The 19368-nt window shown below is 45.2% G+C and overlaps 1 protein-coding gene across 1 annotated transcript in view; it reads left to right on the forward strand.

The window, feature by feature from the left end:
• Window positions 1-242: 242 nt before the first annotated feature.
• LOC124616538 (SET domain-containing protein SmydA-8-like) overlaps window positions 243-19368 on the forward strand; it is an 80294-nt gene continuing 61168 nt past the window's right edge. Inside the window, exon 1 of the mRNA XM_047144856.1 lies at window positions 243-291. Within this exon, the coding sequence (XP_047000812.1) occupies window positions 289-291 (3 nt within the window). The 5' untranslated portion in view covers window positions 243-288. The remainder of the gene's footprint in view (window positions 292-19368) is intronic.

Below are 19368 nucleotides of genomic sequence, written 5' to 3' on the forward strand. Positions count from 1 at the left end.
AGGAGGACCTGGAGGACACGGAGCGGCTGCTGCGGCAGCACTCGGGGTGCGCCGGCCCCTGGCGGCTGTTCCCGTCGCCGGTGGAAGGCCGCGGCCTGGCGACGCAGCGGGCGCTGTCTGCGGGCCACCTGCTGCTCAGGGACCCGCCGCTCGTGCTGGCGCCGCGCGCCACCGCAGCCGCCGCCAGCGGCCGCCCACTGTGCGCGCGCTGTCTGCGCACGCGCCCCGCGGACTCGCTACACCCGTGTCCCGCCGGCTGCGGGATGGCCGTCTGCTGCCCCACACCTGATGGTGAGCCGCGGCTGCACACTACAAGCAGTCTCTACATCTACATCTACATTTATACTCTGCAAGCCACCCAACGGTGTGTGGCGGAGGGCACTGTCATTACCTCCGTTTCCTGTTCCAGTCGCGTATGGTTCACGGGAAGAACGACTGCCGGAAAGCCTCCGTGCGCGCTCGAATCTCTCTAATTTTACATTCGTGATCTCCTCGGGAGCTATAAGTAGGGGGAAGCAATATATTCGATACCTCATCCAGAAACGCACCCTCTCGAAACCTGGACAGCAGGCTACACCGCGATGCAGAGCGCCTTTCTTGCAGAGTCTGCCACTTGACTTTGCTAAACATCTCCGTAACACTATCGCGCTTACCAAATAACCCTGTGACCAAACACGCCGCTCTTCTTTGGATCTTCTCTATCTCCTCCGTCAACCCGATCTGGTACGGATCCCACACTGATGAGCAATACTCAAGTATAGGTCGAACGAGTGTTTTGTAAGCCACCTCCTTTATTGACGGACTACATTTTCTAAGGACTCTCCCAATGATTCTCAACCTGGTACCCACTTTACCAACAATTAATTTTATGTGATCATTCCACTTCAAATCGTTCCGCACGCATACTCCCAGATATTTTACAGAAGTAACTGCTACCAGTGTTTGTTCCGCTATCATATAATCATACAATAAAGGATCCTTCTTTCTATGTATTCGCAATACATTACATTTGTCTATGTTAAGGGTCAGTTGCCACTCCCTGCACCAAGTGACTATCCGCTGCAGATCTTCCTGCATTTCGCTACAATTTTCTAATGCTGCAACTTCTATGTATACTACAGCATCATTCGCGAAAAACCGCATGGAACTTCCGACACTATCTACTGGGTCATGGTCCCATAACACTCCCCTGTGGCACGCCAGAGGTTACTTTAGTGTCTGTAGACGTCTCTCCATTGATAACAACATGCTGTGTTCTGTTTGCTAAAAACTCTTCAATACAGCCACACAGCTGGTCTGATATTACGTAGGCTCTTACTTTGTTTATCAGGCGACAGTGCGGAACTGTATCGAACGCCTTCCGGAAGTCAAGGAAAATGGCATCTACCTGGGAGCCTGTATCTAATATTTTCTGGGTCTCACGAACAAATAAAGCGAGTTGGGTCTCACACGATCGCTGTTTCCGGAATCCATGTTGATTCCTTCAGAGTAGATTCTGAGTTTCCAGAAACGACATGATACGCGAGCAAAAAACATGTTCTAAAAGTCTACAACAGATCGACCTCAGAGATACAGGTGTATAGTTTTCCTCATCTGCTCGACGACCCTTCTTGAAGACTGGGACTACCTGTACTCTTTTCCAATCATTTGGAACCTTCCGTTCCTCTAGAGACTTGCGGTACACAGCTGTTAGAAGGGGGGCAAGCTCTTTCTCGGACTCTGTGTATAATCGAATTGGTATCCCGTCAGGTCCAGTGGAATTTCCTTTGTTGAGTGATTCCAGTTGCTTTTCTACTCCTTGGACACTACGTGACTATTCTGCAATTCAGAATTAAGTTCTTAGCACGAGATTTATGGGACGAGTTTGACACTAAGTCAATTCTATCCATAATGGATGCAGTCGAACTCCCTTATAGGGTGGAGAATAATAACCACTACCAGTGATAATAGAAGATGATTCTGTTTGAGGCACGAACGGTTTCGGGCTTGCGCCCATCTTCAGGTGGTTTTACATTCACTTACATGTTTCTGTGCTCAATATTGGCGATCACTCTTTAAATAAAAGCCGTATCATGCGATGATGACTAAATAGATCCATTTGAAGCAAGTGGGAGTACATACGTTATAAAGCGCAGGGTTTCTATAAATTATCTTTACAACTTAAGACTTCAATCATTTTAAAACTATACTAGGTATTAACAAACGGTGATAAGACAACTCATAAAGTTATTTTTACCTTGCAGGTGACGCAATTTTGAAGCAAAATTGAACTTGAAAATGTGGACGCCATAGGAGAAAGCTCAGTGTGTGGCCTTATAGGTACAGACGCCACGATCCCTGATTTCACACCACTAGGCTTCTTCCTGTGGCGTTTGCAAAGGATCTGGTGTACTGAACCAAGATTTCAGACCTGCACGACTTGAAGGCACGAATTCGTAATTCGGCTGAATGCGCCACCGTGGAGATCTCGAATCGTACGTGGAGAAAAACGGAATTCCAACTACACATTATCCGTCGCACTAAGGACGCACACACTGGTGTGTGTGAATAAGGAAAAAAGCTTTATGAGTAATTGCATCACATATTGAAAACCATTTGCTAATATCTAGTATAGTTTTAAAGACATTAAACCCTTAATTTCTAAAGATAATTTATGACCACCCTGCGTTATAGTACTGACATACAGCTGGACTGTCCACGTCATTTCCATATTACATTTACCACCTTTTTTTACAAAAATATTTCGATTGTTTACACATCAACTGTGTTATACAATATAGTAAATACTGCTACTTCTATGTCGCTTAGTAACTTCCAATTGTTTCAGTTGGGTCTATTTAATTATCATCACATTATCTGATTTTTATTTAAACAGTGGTCTCCAACAATGATGTAAAACCATCCGAAGACATTCACAAGCGCAAACCAGCCGTCCACAAAATAAAATCATCTGCTTTTGTGACCCGTAGCGGTCACTATTATACAGCCTACTTCGCTACTATTTCTCGACCGTTGCGCTCTCGAACAGAAAGTGGGACAAATAAACAACTAAATTCTTCCGTGCGAGTTCTGAGTTCTGTTATGTTCTTTGTGGCAGGCACAACGGCCATCAGAGAGCATTACCGTTGCATGTGTTAAGTGTTGTCATAAGGCGTGGTAGGGTGTATAAGGAGCGTGGACGGTGTCGGATGCTGAGTGATCAATGTCAAGGACAGGAAGCTGCCGTATACTCGTGTGAGACAACGTCATCAGTACCTGAGAGGCGTTCAAAGAGGCCTCATTGTGGGTCTCCATTTGGCCAACTGGTCGGATCGTGCAATATCCAGGACATACTGATGCGACAGCGACTCGACGTCGGACTGCATGGCACGTTAGGGCAAGGCATGTTCCTGGTCGGCCACGTCTGGTCTCCAGAAAGGAAGATTTTCGTGTTGTGCACCAAGCACATCTTAAACCCTTCACATCTTGTGCCTGCCATCAGAGAAAAAGTAATAGACTCCTTACAACATTCTGTGTCATCTCTCAGCATTGCTCGGAGACTAAGAGATGCCGCACAAGGAGTTACCTCCCCATCGGTGGGCTGGCGTTAAGACTATAACACAAACGGCTGCGTCTGAAGTGGTCCCGTGACCAGGAACAATGGACTCACGATGAATGGCGTCGGATTGTGTTTAGATGATGAGGCGCAGTACTGCTCTACTCCAGACGACCATCCTCAGCGAGTGTGGTGCCGTCTTGGGCAGAATTCCCAATCTTCCAGTGTTTAGGAGAAGCACACCAATGTTATTATCGGCGTCATGGTCTGGAAAGCCATCGTGTATGATTTCAGGTCAGGCTCGTACTGACTGAGGGAACTCTGATGGCACAACTGTACGTCACGAAAATCCTGCTTCCTCATATGTTCCCTCTCATGCGGCAGTACTGGGGGGTGCCATTTTTTTACAGGACAATGCTCATAAAATTCTCTCGGGCTTCCAGGCGCGTGGATTGGTTTAAAATCCACGAGCTTTAGGCCGAGATATCTTCTGTCATTGTCAAGTGGTGAAAGTCGAATGATTGCTGCTGCCATCCTTATATAGCTGTGCTGCCTTCAGTGATGTCACTGATGCTCGCTCAGAGCCAAATGTGGTAATTTTTTCATTGCGCGCTTGCCGCGTCCGCTTCAACCTTCTGACGGCCACGTTCCAAGCTGTGGTTAGCTGCAGGCCACCGTCTTTATTCAGAATGCTGTCAAAAGTTCGCTCCTTATATGACGCTGGCCCAGAAACTATTAGTCCGTGTAAAAACAGACGGTTTGTCGATGGCAATACGGTGTCCATTTTCTAGAGCATGTTCTGCTACAGACGATTTCTCAGGACACCGTAGGTGATAAAATCTCTTGTATTGTACCCGGTGCTGTTCAATATTGCGCACAGTCTGTCCGACGTAAAACTGTCCACACCCACACGGGGTTTCATACAGTTCTGAGGCCTACATCGTTTTCACAGGCTGCATTAGTTGAATTTTTTCTGGGACCCTGAAGACCGAATCGACTTTATCACTCTTTACGAGCCGTCTAACATTTCCTATTATTCAGCTACTGAACGGCAGAAACGCGAGCTTCTTTGTGTCCCCCTCAGGGACATTTGGCTTGCGTTACTTCGGCAAGATAGCTTTCTAAATTTGGCGGTTGTTACAGCCGTTTTCCTAGAATAGCTTTCGTAAGTGGCTCAGTTCCTTCGTAAGGTTTTCAGCGTCTGAAATGGCTCCCTCTCGACTTACCAAGGTCCTGTGAACAGAACTTTCCTGCGATGGTTGGTGATACCTGGTCGCATGCAGACATGGATTTCCGGAAACATTGTGGCTACGGACGACGATGTGAAGAACAGGCAAGGCACCATCTGTCTCAACCTCTACCGTGACCTTGATGTTATCATGGAAGCTGTTGATGTGGTCCAAGAATTCTGTGTGCTTTTCACGTCCATAGCCAACGGCCTTACCGCAGTGGAAACACCGGTTCCCGTCAGATCATCGAAGTTAAGCGCTGTCGAGCTGGGCTAGCACTTGGATGGCTGACCATCCAGTCTGCCGAGAGCTGTGGGCAAGCAGGGTGCACTCAGCCCTTGTGAGGAAAACTGAGGAGCTACTTGATTGAGAAGGAGCGGCTCCGGTCTCGGAAACTGACATACGGCCAGGAGAGCGGTGCGCTGACCACATGCCCCTCCAAATCCGCATCCAGTGCCTCCTGTGGGTTGAGGATGACACGGCGGCCGGTCGGTATCGTTGGACCTTCATGACCTGTTCGGGCGGAATTTAGTTTTTCACGTCCATGAAACCAGGTAACGAACGTGTTGCTGACGTAACGAAAAATGACTAGGTTTTGCAGGAACCGTGTCCAGGGCGATGTCCTTGAAGTACTCGTAAACATGTTGGCTACAACGCCGTCCTTTTCGTTAAAATGTTCTCCATCACACAAAAGATACGATGACGTCAGAGTGTGCTGAAATAAATCCACAACAGTGTCGTCAAATAACTTGGAAAGCAGATCTACAGAATCTGTGATGAGAATGCGCTTGAATAATGACTCCACATCAAAACTGACCATCATATCTCCTTCTCCAAGCTGCAAGCATTTAAGTCGGTCGTGTTCTTGATGTGGTGCACACAGTGACCAATCTGCGGAGTAAGGAGAGTGGCCAGATTTTTGCGAGCCTGTAAGTTGGTGATCCAATGATAGACACGATGGGACGTAGGGTTATGCTTTCATTATGAACATTTGGAAGGCCATAATGTAAGTAGTCGAGGTGCCTGAGGGACGAGGTTTTTAATGACGTTTTATTCCAATGAAGACCGCTCAAGAAGCTCCGGCGTCTTTCCCGTTATTCTAGATGTTGGATATATTGACTGTTCATGATATGTCTCCTCCTCCAGCATCAGCCGGATGTTCGAGCCATAGTCAGCTCTTACCATAATGACGGCTTCATTTCCCTTCTTTGCTGACAGAGATTTCAATAAACAAGGCAGTCTACACCCAAGCACGGCTTGGAACCCGGCCATCGGAATGTTGAAGCGGGAGCGATCGCCAGTGACGTCATTGAAGGCAACGCGGGTGTATAAGGACGCCAGCAGCAGTTATTCAACAGTCACCAATAGAAAAGGGTCGAGAAGCACTCGGCGTAAAACTCGTGGTTTTCAAACCACTTGACGCGGCTGGAAGTCCGAGAGAATTTTGTCAGTATATATCGTTGTGGAACTATGCATTCATATAGGACAGTGCTTGCTCTATGCACTGCCTGCGTTAGGTTGGGGTACTCCGTGGCCATCAATACACATAGACGTCTCTGCGGTTGAACGTGTGTGGCTCCAGCTCAGACTCAACGCCGTTCCAGTGCCAGTATCCTGGATATCAAAGAACAGTTACAACTATTGTGGGCAGCTTGCATCAGAACAGGATACAACGGGTTAAGACACCATTCCCAACCGAATCAGTGCAGGCATCCAGGCCATAGCCGGTGCAACGTCATATTGATAAGAAGGCTCATACTGCCAAATTCTTTGTGAGTCTGACTCAGTTTTGTAATCAGTGAAATAACATCTCATGCTCTCTCAACCCATGAAATCTCTTTCGTTTCCTCCTCTTCTTTTGCGTACTTTTTTTAAATTTTTTTTTATTTTGATGGCAGTGTGTTTTCGCATTCGGAGGAGAAAGGTGGTGGCTGAAATTTCGTGAAAAGATCCTCTCGCAACTAAACACACCTTTGTTTTAATTATTGACATCTCAACTCGCGTTTCAGATCTATTATACTCTCTCGCCTGTTTCGCGATAATCGAAACGAGCTGCCGTTCTTCGTACGTTTTTGATGTCTTTCTTGTGAGAAACGCGTACCGCGCGGGAGTGTTCCATAAGAGGACAGACAAGCCTATTGTTGGCTGCCTCTTTAGTAGGTTTGCTCTATCCGATAAGCGTATTGTCAGTAAAACCCAGTGTCGATTCGTCTTTCCCACAATATTTTCTGTGTGTTGTCCCAAATAAGCTGTTGCTAATTGTAATCGCTAGGTTAGCTGAATCAACAACCTTTAAATTTAGGTGATTTACCGTGTAACCGAAATTTAACGGATTAATTCCAATTCTCAAGTGGAGGAGATCGCATTTTTATTGTTTAGAGTCAACTACCGTTTTTCGCACCGTACAGATATTTTCTCTCCATCATTTTGGAATTGATTTTGATCTGATGACTTTTCTTGATTATCGTATACAAACAGTCTAAGAAGGCTGATCAAATTGACTTCTAAATCGCTTATATAAATTAGGAACAGCAGAGGGCCTGTAATATTTCTTTGCTGAACGCTAGATATTACTTTTGTTTCACTCGATGACTTTCCTTCAGTTACTATGGCCTGTGACCGTTCGCTCAGGAAATTACGAATCCAGTCGCACAATGGAGAAGATATTCCACACTCAAGCAAATTCATTAGAAGGTGCTTGTGGGGAACGGAGTCAAAATCTGGAAATCTAGGAACACGGAGTCAATTTGACGTGCCCTATCGTTAGCACTCATTTCATCGTCTGAATATAGGGCCTGATGTGTTTCACAAGAGAGATAGTTTTTAAATGCATGGGGGTATGTGATAACAGATCGTTTTCTTCAAGGTATTTCATAACTCTCGATCACAATATAAGTTCTAAAATCCTGCTGCAAATGGATGTCAGTGATATGGGTCTTCTGTGAGCGGATTATTTCTATTCTTTTCTTGTGTATTGGTGTGACCTGTGCACCTTTGCAGCCTTAAGGTACGGATTTTCCGTTAGCGAGCAGTTGCGTATGATTACTAAAAATGGAGCTATTTCGTCAGCTTAGTTTGAAAGAAACGTAACTGGTATACAATCTGACTTCAGTTGCTTCGCAACATCGGGGGTATCTACTTCTAAGTTGCTCATGTTACCAGCTGTCCTTTATTCGACCGTGAACTGGCAGTATTTAGGCCATCAATAGAATGACGGTAGGGGACACCAATGCTAAGCTTTCTCAGAAAGATATTTTTGATTTAGACGTTGCTGGGGGAACGGTGGCCTCGTTTGACAACATCGGAAGCTGACGTATCATGGCTGTGCTCACTCGTGTTATAGTAGTGGGCTTATATACTTTCGTGTCTTCTTAATCTTAATTTGAGGACGAAATTTCTGATTGTACGTTTGGAGCACAGCGTTGTATGACAGCAAACGTAAAAGTAATGTCATAGGCCTCTGCTATTGTTGGCTGGAAGAACCCGAAGGGCAGGTTTAACTGCTTGAATGGAAAGGTTTTTCTCTTCTCCACGCACAATGGCACCTTCCCTTTGCGAACAGTGAGAGTTGTTTGTTTAAGTGTGATAGGTGTAGGTGATTGTAATGGGTGTACGTAGTGTATGACAATGAGAGAATGGAAAGGGTGAAACCGGCGCCGGCACAGTCTACTCCACTCGAAGAGAACCAACAGGGCTGCCGAGCTCTACGTTCCCATCTGACGAACGGCTCACGATCGACAGTGTCAAATGCCCTCGTTTCATGTGACACTACGGAGGGGTTTGGAATTTAACACAGGACGTTGGCGCAAAGTTTGGTGGTCATGAATTTACGCCACCACCCCTCGCCCCCTTTGCTGTAAATGCAAAGGGAACGTAGCCAAAAGCACGTGGCCCACCCAGGCGGTTATCCATCCATGAACTGGGCCACACCGAACGTTGCTTAACTTCCGTGATCTGAGGGGAAACGGTGTGTTTCACGAGGCAAGGCCGCTGGCGTTCGTGTGCTAGTGAATCACCGATTGTAGGAAAAGAGGAAAAGAAGAGAATCGAAGCGTTTGAGATTTTGTGCTTGTAACTTCCCACCGATTAGTGAGTAGTTAAAAATGGTTTAAGTACCTGTGAATAGCCGGCCGCGGTGGTCTAGCGGTTCTAGGCGCTCAGTTCGGAATCGCGCGACTGCTACGGTCGCAGGTTCGAATCCTGCCTCGGGCATGGATGTGTGTGATGTCCTTAGGTTAGTTAGGTTTAAGTAGTTCTAAGTTCTAGGGGACTGATGACCTCAGATGTTAAGTCCCATAGCGCTCAGAGCCATTTGAACCTGTGAATATCTTGCCTTCGGTGTCCCTTGACGACTGCATACATGAGCTAAAATATACTTGTTCAATAAATACAGGATACCATAACGGAATTTCACTACAATGATGTAGGCCACAACTGAAGTAAAGTAAGTACGTAGATTTGTTCACTTTAAAACCTGTATCTTATGAGCTCATGATCAATATTCGGTGTAATAAGCTTTGTTGTTACTACTACAGCTAACCGACGGTAGGACATATACTACACTGGCGATATTAAATGGTCCAGATGCAGTAATGTGGTGTGAGGTCCACTGCATTGTTCAACACTAATACTCAACAAAGTACGACTATAAAGCCACATATCATTCTGTCTTTTGCGATATTAAATCAAACTGTTCAACACTCCGAAATAATCCGTCACTGCGCTGTTCTAAGATGCTGTTTTAGAAGACAATGTCCAACAGAAGAGTTGCTCTATTGTAAATCCAAACCTGAATCATGCACCAGGAACTTATCAACACAGATCTGTTCTCTAGTGGGTCCAACACTCATCTGCCATAATAGCCGGTAGCTACTTTATATCAGATAGTTTCTGATGTCTGCAGTGACACAGGTGAAGCAGGTGACGATTTTGTTAAAGTACGCGTGAGAAAGATAATGTCATTAAAGTAGAACTAAGAAATGTGAAATATACGTACAACCTTTCACATTCGCTACGTGATAAAATGTACTATATGGTCTGTTATAGGGCAGATAGCACGATCCGGGATAAACCATTTTTATTTATCATTAAGGATCTCTGAAACAGCAGCTATACATCAGGCATGTAGTTACAGATACCATGAACGTAAGCAGCGAGAATGATCAGGTGTTTCGTATATTTCCAATTTTCATCAGTGCAATAGCTACATACTCGGACTTGTTTACTGTCAAGGAATTTTATTGACCGGCCTGTGTGGCCGTGCGGTTCTAGGCGCTTCAGTCTGGAACCGCGTGACCGCTACGGTCGCAGGTTCGAATCCTGCCTCGGGCATTGATATGTGTGATGTCCTTAGGTTAGTTAGGTTTAGGTAATTCTAAGTTCTAGGTGACTGCTGACCACAGATGTTAAGTCCCATAGTGCTCAGAGCCATTTGAGCCATTTTTGAATATTATTGTACTTTTCCTTTTTAATAGGAAGAGTTACAAAGCTTGTGCTTATTCGCTCCGTTCGCACCTGATTCAGGAATCTAATGAATTTAATGTCTTTCTCACGTCCCCGGTAAGACCTTTGAGTGCTTGAGCAATTTTTCATGAATCATACTGATTTTCCTTCAGCATTTGTGCTGTGGATCTCTTGGATCCCAGAAGCACGTATGACACTTGAGGACTCAGTATCAAATGTGAAAAACTTTATTTTTCACAAAATTTCGATGTTAACTGATTCCAGTAACATTCTTGAAGTCGAATATATTTATAATATCCTGAATTTTCAAAAACGAACTGTAACGTGTTTAAAATGAATGTGACTCGCGATCTGCTCTGTAAACTTTGGACAACGCCATTACATTTCAACTTCATATTCGGCCTACTCCAGCAGCAACCAATAAGATGACTGGGATGAGTCTCTGACGTTCCCATACTGCAATGTAAACACAGTATTGCAAAGCTCCTCTGTTGTACGACGTTGTGTCTTCAGTCATGTCTTACGTTTTTAATTTGTCATAATAAAGTGGAATTACTGAAGAAAATGCGTAAAAAGTTCGTTATAAACGAGCGAGAAAAGTTCAGAGATAAAAGCAATTGGAAGGTGACCAAAACATTTTTACGTGTGGTGCCACAAAACCGGGAAACTCCCATATTTTTTCACAAATTTACTTCTATGGGATCATAAGAATGACCCGAAAAGCGTTCATTACTCTACACCACATAGATCTCTGAACATTCGTCTTTGGTCACTCCTCTGAAAAAAATGGAAAAGTGGAGTCGTCCATTTTTTTATTATTATATTTTTTTTAAAAGAGCACTGTGAGACAACTGCTGTGGTCATAAGTCCCCTAGAAGTTAAAACTACGTAAGCCTAACTAAGGACATCACACACATCCATGCCCGAGGCAGGATTCGAACCTGCGACGTAGCGGTCGCGTGGTTCCAGACTGTAGCACCTAGAACCGGCCGTCCGGCCCATCTTTGATAACGAGCTGCTCGTTTATACTTTGTCTTCTATCAGCCACATTACAATCGCTTCGGACCACTTGTTCACGTAACTCGTGTCAACAGCAACAAAAGTAGAGAAGATAACAGACGAAAGCTTTCTGTGCTGTTATCACCGAAACGGAGAGGATGTGAAGGTCCTTTAACGGTTCGCTGAAAAGCGAAACTTAGCGGAACACGAGCGAACGACTGCGAATGTGAACCGCGTTTGACCGCATGCCATTTCCACGCGCGTGCCTAGCGTTTACACCAGGTAGATTTCCCTGTCGCTGCCTCGGCGCAAAGGGGGGTTTATCTTCAGCTGACGTCCGGCGTGTCCCGGCCTGCGCCAGGACGCGGCTGCTACTCCGCTACCCGGCCTGTTGCAGACTGCGCGCCGGATGGGCACCGTGGAGAGTGCCGGCTGCTGCGGGGGTGGGGCGTGCGCGACTGCGTCGGAGCGTGTGCGCGTGCGCAGCAGCAGGCCGTGCTGGCGCGCGCCTCTGCCGCCCTGCGCTGCCTCGCCCTGCCGGAGGAGGCGCGCCGGCTGGTCGCTCGCCTCTACGCACACCCGCACCCGAGGCACGGCTGGGAGGTACGGCCGCAAGGCTACCCGCAGTTATTTGCACCTCACCGTTTCAGTGAGGGTCAACTGCTCTAAAGCACTTGTTCCCAATCTTTTTTTGACCAGGGAACGGTTTGCTTTCCTTGTTGTTAGCAGGGACCACAACAAGGTTCAACAAAAATAAATTATATCTATCTAAAAAAAAACTTTAATCAAAACTTTTAACATGTTCGTTAAACTCAAATTTAAATGCATTAAAAGCGCTATTGTATACTACTGCGCATTAAAATTGCTATACCACGAAGATGACGTTCTACAGACGCGAAATTTCACCGACAGGAAGAAGATGCTGTTATATGCAAATGATTAGCTTTTCAGAGCATTCACACAAGATTGCCGCCGGTGGCGACACCTACAACGTGCTGACATGAGGAAAGTTTCCAACCGATATCTCATACACAAACAGCAGTTGAGCGGCGTTACCTGGTGAAACCTTGTTGTGATGCCTCGTGTATGGAGGAGAAATCCGTACCATCATGATTCCGACTTTGATAAAGGTCGGATTGTAGCCTATAGCGATTGCGGTTTATCGTATCGCGACATTGCTGTCCACGTTGGTCGAGATCCAATGACTGTTAGCAGAATATGGAAAGGCATCATATCCGCATGGCTGTAACGGATCGTGCAGCCACGTCTCGATCCCTGAGCCAACAGATGGGGACGTTTGCAAGACAATAACCATCTGCACGAACATTTCGACGACGTTTGCAGGAGCATGGACTATCAGCTCGGAGACAATGGTTGCGGCTACCGTTGACGCTGCATCACAGACAGGAGCGCCTGCGATGGTGTACTCAACGACGAACCTGGGTGCACGAATGGCAAAACGTCATTTTTTCGGATGAATCCAGGTTCTGTTTACAGCATCGTGATGGTCGCATCCGTGTTTGGCGACATCGCGGTGAACGCACATTGGAAGCGTGTATTCGTCATCGCCAGTATGGCGTGATGGTATGGGGTGCCATTGGTTACACGTCTCGGTCACCTCTTGTTCGCATTGACGGCGCTTTGAACAGTGGCTGTTACATTTCAGATGTATTACGACCCGTGGCTCTACCCTTCATTCGATCCCTGCGAAACCCTACATTTCAGCAGGATAATGCACGACAGCATGTTTCAGTCCTTTACGGGCCTTTCTGCGTACAGAAAATGGCCAGCACATTTTCCAGATCTCTCACCAATTGAGAACGTCTGGTCAATGGTGGCCGAGCAACTGGCTCGTCACAATACGCCAGCCACTACTCTTGATGAACTGTGGTATCGTGTTGAAGCTGCGTGGGCAGCTGTACCTGTACATGCCATCCAAGCTCTGTTTGAGTCAACGCCCAGGCGTATCAAGGCCGTTATCACGGCCAGAGGTGGTTGTTCTGGGTACTGATTTGTCAGAATCTAGGCACCGAAATTGCGTGAAAATGTAATCACATGTCAGTTCTAGTATAATATATGAATACCCGTTTATCATCTGCATTTCTTCTTGGTGTAGCAATTTTAATGGCCAGTAGTGTGATTTAAAACGCAACGTTATTGGTGGAAAATTAAATAAGGTTTTCGTCAGTGTGCTATTAGCTTGCATCTTCCGTAAAATTTCGGCAGTCCTGGGGCTAATAATGGTGCTCAGAGCTACTCGCATATTATCACTGGAGCTGTTTTTAACTGCCAGAATATCAGAAAAGCATTGTTCGTATAAATAAGTTGTGGAGAAAAGCATAAGATAGCGCAAGGCGATTTCTCGAATTTTAGTGTCCGAAACTTTTCTATTGCACCAAAATTGTTGAAGACAATCAGATTCAAATACGCCCTTACAATTTCTGTCTTTCTGTAATTTCTCCTGTAACTTCTCCAACATTAGAGCTGAAAGGGTTGTGAGTCAGTTTTGGGTCAACTTTAGATCCCATTTTCTTGTATTGTGGGTAGTAACGATTGAATTCATCAGCCAGCATTTGCAGATAACTCTTAATGTTTCTTGTTTGTTTGCCCTAATCATGTCATCAAAGAGTGCTTTTAATGTCGGGAATGCAGAATAATAGTTTTCACCACTTTTACCTATCCGCAATTAAAGTTTGGAAATAAAGGCACGAAGTTTCTCTTCAAAGGTAAACATATTTGTAACGCCATAACGGTTCGTCAAAGACATCCTGCGTCGTCATGTGTTACTTCTCATATGACAGTGATGTGGCGTCATTCTTCAACAGCACAATGCTCTTTCACACATGACACGTGTCCCTTAGGAAGTGTCTGCCTGATGCTAAGATACTCCCTTGCGCAGGTCTGTCCTCGATAGAACATGGTTGGCACAATCTCGGACGTCATCTCCGGCGCAGTTCCAGCCAGTATCAAGGACTAGTTACATCTGTGTGCCAGTTAGCCTCAGGAGAAGACAGGACTGCTTTCTGATACCCTTCCCAGTCGAATCAATGCATGCATCCAGGCCATGCTGCATACTTCTTTTTAAATATGACTGGAAATTGTAACTACTCAAATAACATCACATACCCTCTCAAGATGCGAAAGGTTTCATTTCGCTTTCTCCTCCTCTTCCGGGTGCTTCAGTTTTTTTTAGTTTTGTTTCTTTTTTTGCCAGGCAGTGTATTAAGGCTTCATCATCATCATAAACATGTGATCAGTACTTGTTGCGCCTCGCGGCATGTCCAGCCATGGTAACTAGCCAATTCTCTCTGTCTTTTGGTTTCCTTCATAGTCACGCGTAGTCATAGTCTTCCTCCTTGACACTGTCTTTTAGTTGGTATATTCTTCTTCTTCTTCTCGATCTCTTTCGCCTTACCATCCCTTGAATTCTTTGCTGGTGCAAGGACTGTCATTTCAACGTGTTTCTTAGCCAACTTCTCTTCATTTTGCTTATGACGTCTGAGTGGTTTCTGTTGTCCCCAAGGTTTCACAATAGCACCTTGTGTCTTCCCCTGACATCCCAATTCATACCTTCTAGTTTCCTCCACATCTACATCTTTTAGTTGCTTTCCTTGTGTTTTCATAATTTCCAAGCTCATTCATGAAACTGTGCTACATATTTAGCCAATATCTTTCTCAGATTTTTATCCAGTGGGCCACATACCAATTTCCTGTTTTTGTTGAACGGTTCCTTGGCTGTCGGTATTCTGAGTCTTATGTCTGTGCCACAAGATGTTTTAGGCATCAAGGAGTGGTTAGGTTGGTAATGGAGGGAAATGTAAGTGATAAGGCTTCTAGAGGAAAACCAAGGCTTTACAGTAAGCAAATTCAAACAGATGCTGGGTGTGACTGTTTTCAGAGGTGTCGATACTTGCACATGTTACAGTGGGTGGAAAGTTACATCAAACCAGTCTTCGCACTGAATACCACAGACTTTTTCCATCTTCATTGATCACCAGTCTCCACTGTCAGCTCAATCTCACATTCGGTGAGTCTGTCCTGCACTACACGCCAAACAACAGGTACGCCAGTCTGGCGGTCTCGTAATCTGGGCAGATCGCGGAGGTTGATATGAGTCTGGGCTGTTCGACGTTCGCTACCATCTGACAAGTGACCTGTCCATAGTAGAGAAAATCCAGATATTATTCAACTTCCTAGGGAGAGGTTTTATACGTGTGCCTGACATGAACGAGTTACTGGTTGATACACGTTCTCCAGAGCGGAAGAATTGGCATGACTAAGTCAGCCCACTCCATTCAGAAACGGACCGTGAACTAAGAGGAATCGCGTATTATTTCTAGCATTCATATGAGCTCTCAGGTGCTGTGCCATCCTGTTCTTACTCCCGTTTACATTCCTAAAACAGACCTAAACAGTTTAAATAAAAGACTTTGAAGATACTTTCTTTCCTTCGGAGAACAGGTAAGAACTAGATAGGTCTCGTGAACCAGGCTTAACGATTTGGCGGAGTAGTATCCGTGAGTACAGATTTTTCTACTCGCCTCTACACGGAGCAAGGTTATCTGCCTGTGTCACACCGGAGTGTCTGTTTCAGAGGCTTCTGTTTCCCCCCTTGTGGCGAAACAAAGCGCTTCTCAGGTTTCCGCAGCTCGCTGGTTCTCTCGAGGTGCGACGCAACCCCGACGTACGCCACGGCGCTAACAGGAAGCTACTAGATGCCCGGCTAGTTTGACGCACGAATTCTTACAAAGGAAATCCTGTGAATAAATAACAAATAATGCATGGTGGGCATACACATCGAGGACTTACCTCTCCTTCACTATAAATCGCGGTCAAAAAGCGCCCAACTGATAAAGCCATTTCCCAGCTTGGAATTTATTCTTACGATCTTGTCTGTCTGCTAACTGAAGAGTGAACAAGGCAAGTCCACGCTCTCTCTAGTTACCGGTAAATTCTAGGTAGATCAGAATTCACTCTGCACTCCAGATAGAAGTATTGTTAATTCCGCGCAACCGAACGTTATTACTACACCTTAGCACTCCGTCGTCAGGCCACAAGTGGCCTATCGGGACCGTCCGACCGCCATGTCATCCTCAGCTGAGGATGCGGATAGGAGGGGCGTGTGGTCAGCACACCGCTCTCCCGGTCGTTATGATGGTTTTCTGTGACCGGACCCGCTACTATTCGGTCGAGTAGCTCCTCAGTTGGCATCAAGAGGCTGAGTGCACCACGAAAAGTGGCATCAGCTCATGGTTGCCCGGATGGTCACCCATCCAAGTCCCGGGCACGCCGACAGCGCTTAACTAAGGAGATCTCACGGGAACCGGTGTCTCCACTGCGGCAAGGCCGTTGCCACTACACCTTAACAATACTGAAATTCTGTGGTTTGATTGTATGCTAACCGTTAAGAGGAGGGACTAGCATCGGGTAGTGAGTGTGAAAGGGTACAGTACCGCCCGACATTGAAAATAGGTACAACATACTTCATTATTTTTGTCAGAACAACACATTTTTTTTGTAAAATAACTCAATTTCAAGTAATACAGCGAAGCCGGATACCAGTGTGGGAAAGAATGACAATTTATTTATTTAATTGATCACATGTGCACTCCCACAAAGTAAATCCCTACATCCAGTTTGGTGAGATCTGTGAAATGAATGAATGTATGGTCGTCTGCTAACCGCAGATAGTGAATGTGAATATATGGTCATCTTTGAGTCGATCCTTTGACCACCTTTGGTGGGACCAAAGAGATGAAATTGGCCTGAGCTTTGAGCGCCTGAAATGTGGCTGACCAATGCGGTAGAAAGGTGCTCCCCCACTTCGACAGAGGTGGGAGAGAACCTCAAGATCGGCCATGTTTCAGCACTCTGCCGCTGGATCTTGTGATGTTAAGACCTGTTTTAGTTGTGCACCGTAATGACGAAAGAGTGGAGACATGGTATGCATGTGGAATATTTAAGAGTAGTTTGAAATATTAATTTCTCTATTTCAGGAACTTTTTTGGGGAGAATTAAATGTCAGGCAGGTAATATTAATGGGATTGTAGTAATCTTCGGAAGTGACCAACGGCCACAATGAAACCACGTGTAGCAATAAGTTGAAATACTTCCGTGTGCTTAAGTTTAGCTGAATTACTAGCGTGTGTACAATAAGTTGAAATATTTAAGAAATAGCGTGTGTACCATAAGTTAAAATATTTAAGAAATGGCGTGTGCAGGACTTGAAATTAGAGACGAGTACTTCCACGTGGTGAGTACTGTGTGAGTCTCAATCTGTGTATGAGACAAAGGATAAAGAGAAGTACTCGTCCATGGTATCAGTTGAGGACTCGCGTGTGTGATGAATATGTTCTTAATATTACCTTGCGTGATATAATTCCGTGTGACGCTAGATTCAAACTCTGAGAGAGAAGCAAGGTGAGTCGGCCGTCTATCCAGCAACGCCACTTGGCTTGCATTGCACAGGAAGACGTGCGTATATCTCCAGAGTTCATAGTAGGAAAGTAGAATTACGAAGTGGGGCAGTGTCGTGTGAAACTGGGATAAATATTAATTGAAGTGGGAAAGCTGAAAGTGATAGTGTAGTGACTATTTAGTTTTTTTTATATTTCTTATTGCAGTGTGATGTATGTCATGTAATTTAGGTATGTGTGGTTTGCATGGGAGAGTAGCAAGGTGGTTTCAAAAGATTAGTGGGTTATGCTTGTTCCTTCGGTACCGCTCGGTCTGGAGGAAAGTTTCGTGATGATGATTGTGAGAGTCGAAGTGTGAGGTATAACAAAAGATCCACCATCCTATCCAGAAAGTGCACTGTAGCGTTAAAAGTAATTACGAGACCATAATATAGAGATTCACCATTGTAAAGCCATGCCCACTGGGCGGAATTTCTCATGTGTTATTGTTGTAGGTTATAGAATTTGTGTGCTTAGGTTATAGAATTTATCGGAATAAATAAGATAGTGAAAAGAAAAAGATTGATGGACTTTTCCTTCGAATTGTATGTTGTCAGAATGTCCCGAATTTATAATGTGTGCGCCATTCATATTCAGTGCGGTGGCCACGTGTTGACAAAAGCCGTTAAATAAAAAGGGAAGGAAAATGTGGTATTGTCAGTGCGTAGTGTGCAGTCAGAGTTCTGTAAATTACTGATTGTCAGATGCGTGTTTCCGTTGCGTATTAATCATATAGGAGGATAACTTGTAACTTAAGTGTGAGTACTAGAGTTCATGTTACTCGGCAAATTAAGAATGAATCCACTCGCTTGGCAGACCACTCATCTTGCAGGCCTGACTGCTTGATGCCACAGTATGAGCAAGGCAAGTGGGTGCCTCTCAAGTGCACACTTATGTAATCAGACAGCACGTTGTGATACAATCATGAGAAAAGTTAGGTCTCAGAAAATGGTTGTTTCCGGCCATTCTGCTATTTTTCCAGTTCGTAGTAACTCCGTTATGACACGTGATGCTTTGTAGTTGTGTAAAAGAGTTGAGTTGGCTTACAAACCGTATGATTCGATTGCTACTTCAACAGAGAAAAATACAACTGGCCAGATGCGACTAGGCCTCGCGCACTGAGAGTTCTGTGGAAACTATTGTTCTCTGTATACATAAATGATTTGGCGGACAGGGTGGGCAGCAGTCTGTGGTTGTTTGCTGATGATGCCACGGTGTACGGTAAGGTGTCGAAGATGAGTGACTGTGCGAAGATACAAGACGACTTAGACAAAATTTCCAGTTGGTGTGATGAATAGCTGCTAGCCCTAAATTTGGAAAAATGTAAGTTAATGCGGACGAGTTGGAAGAACAAATCTGTAATGTTCGGATGCAGTATTACTAGTGTCCAGCTTGACACAGTCAAGTCGTGTAAATGTCTGAGTGTAACGTTGCAAAGCGATATGAGGTAGAACGAGCATGTGGGAACTGTGGTGGAGAAGGCGAATGGTCGACTTCGGTTTATTGGGGGAATTTTAGGAAAAAGTTGTTCACTTGTAAAGGAGACCGCATGTAGGACGCTGGTACGACCTATTCTTGAGTGCTGCTCGAGTGTTTGGCATCCGTACCAGGTCGGAGTGAAGGAAGGCATCGAAGCAATTCAGAGGCGCGTTGCTAGATTTGGTACCTGTAGGTTTGAACAACATGT

Source organism: Schistocerca americana, chromosome 5 (assembly GCF_021461395.2).
Source record: "Schistocerca americana isolate TAMUIC-IGC-003095 chromosome 5, iqSchAmer2.1, whole genome shotgun sequence".
In the NCBI taxonomy this organism is placed as follows: Eukaryota; Metazoa; Arthropoda; class Insecta; order Orthoptera; family Acrididae; genus Schistocerca; species Schistocerca americana.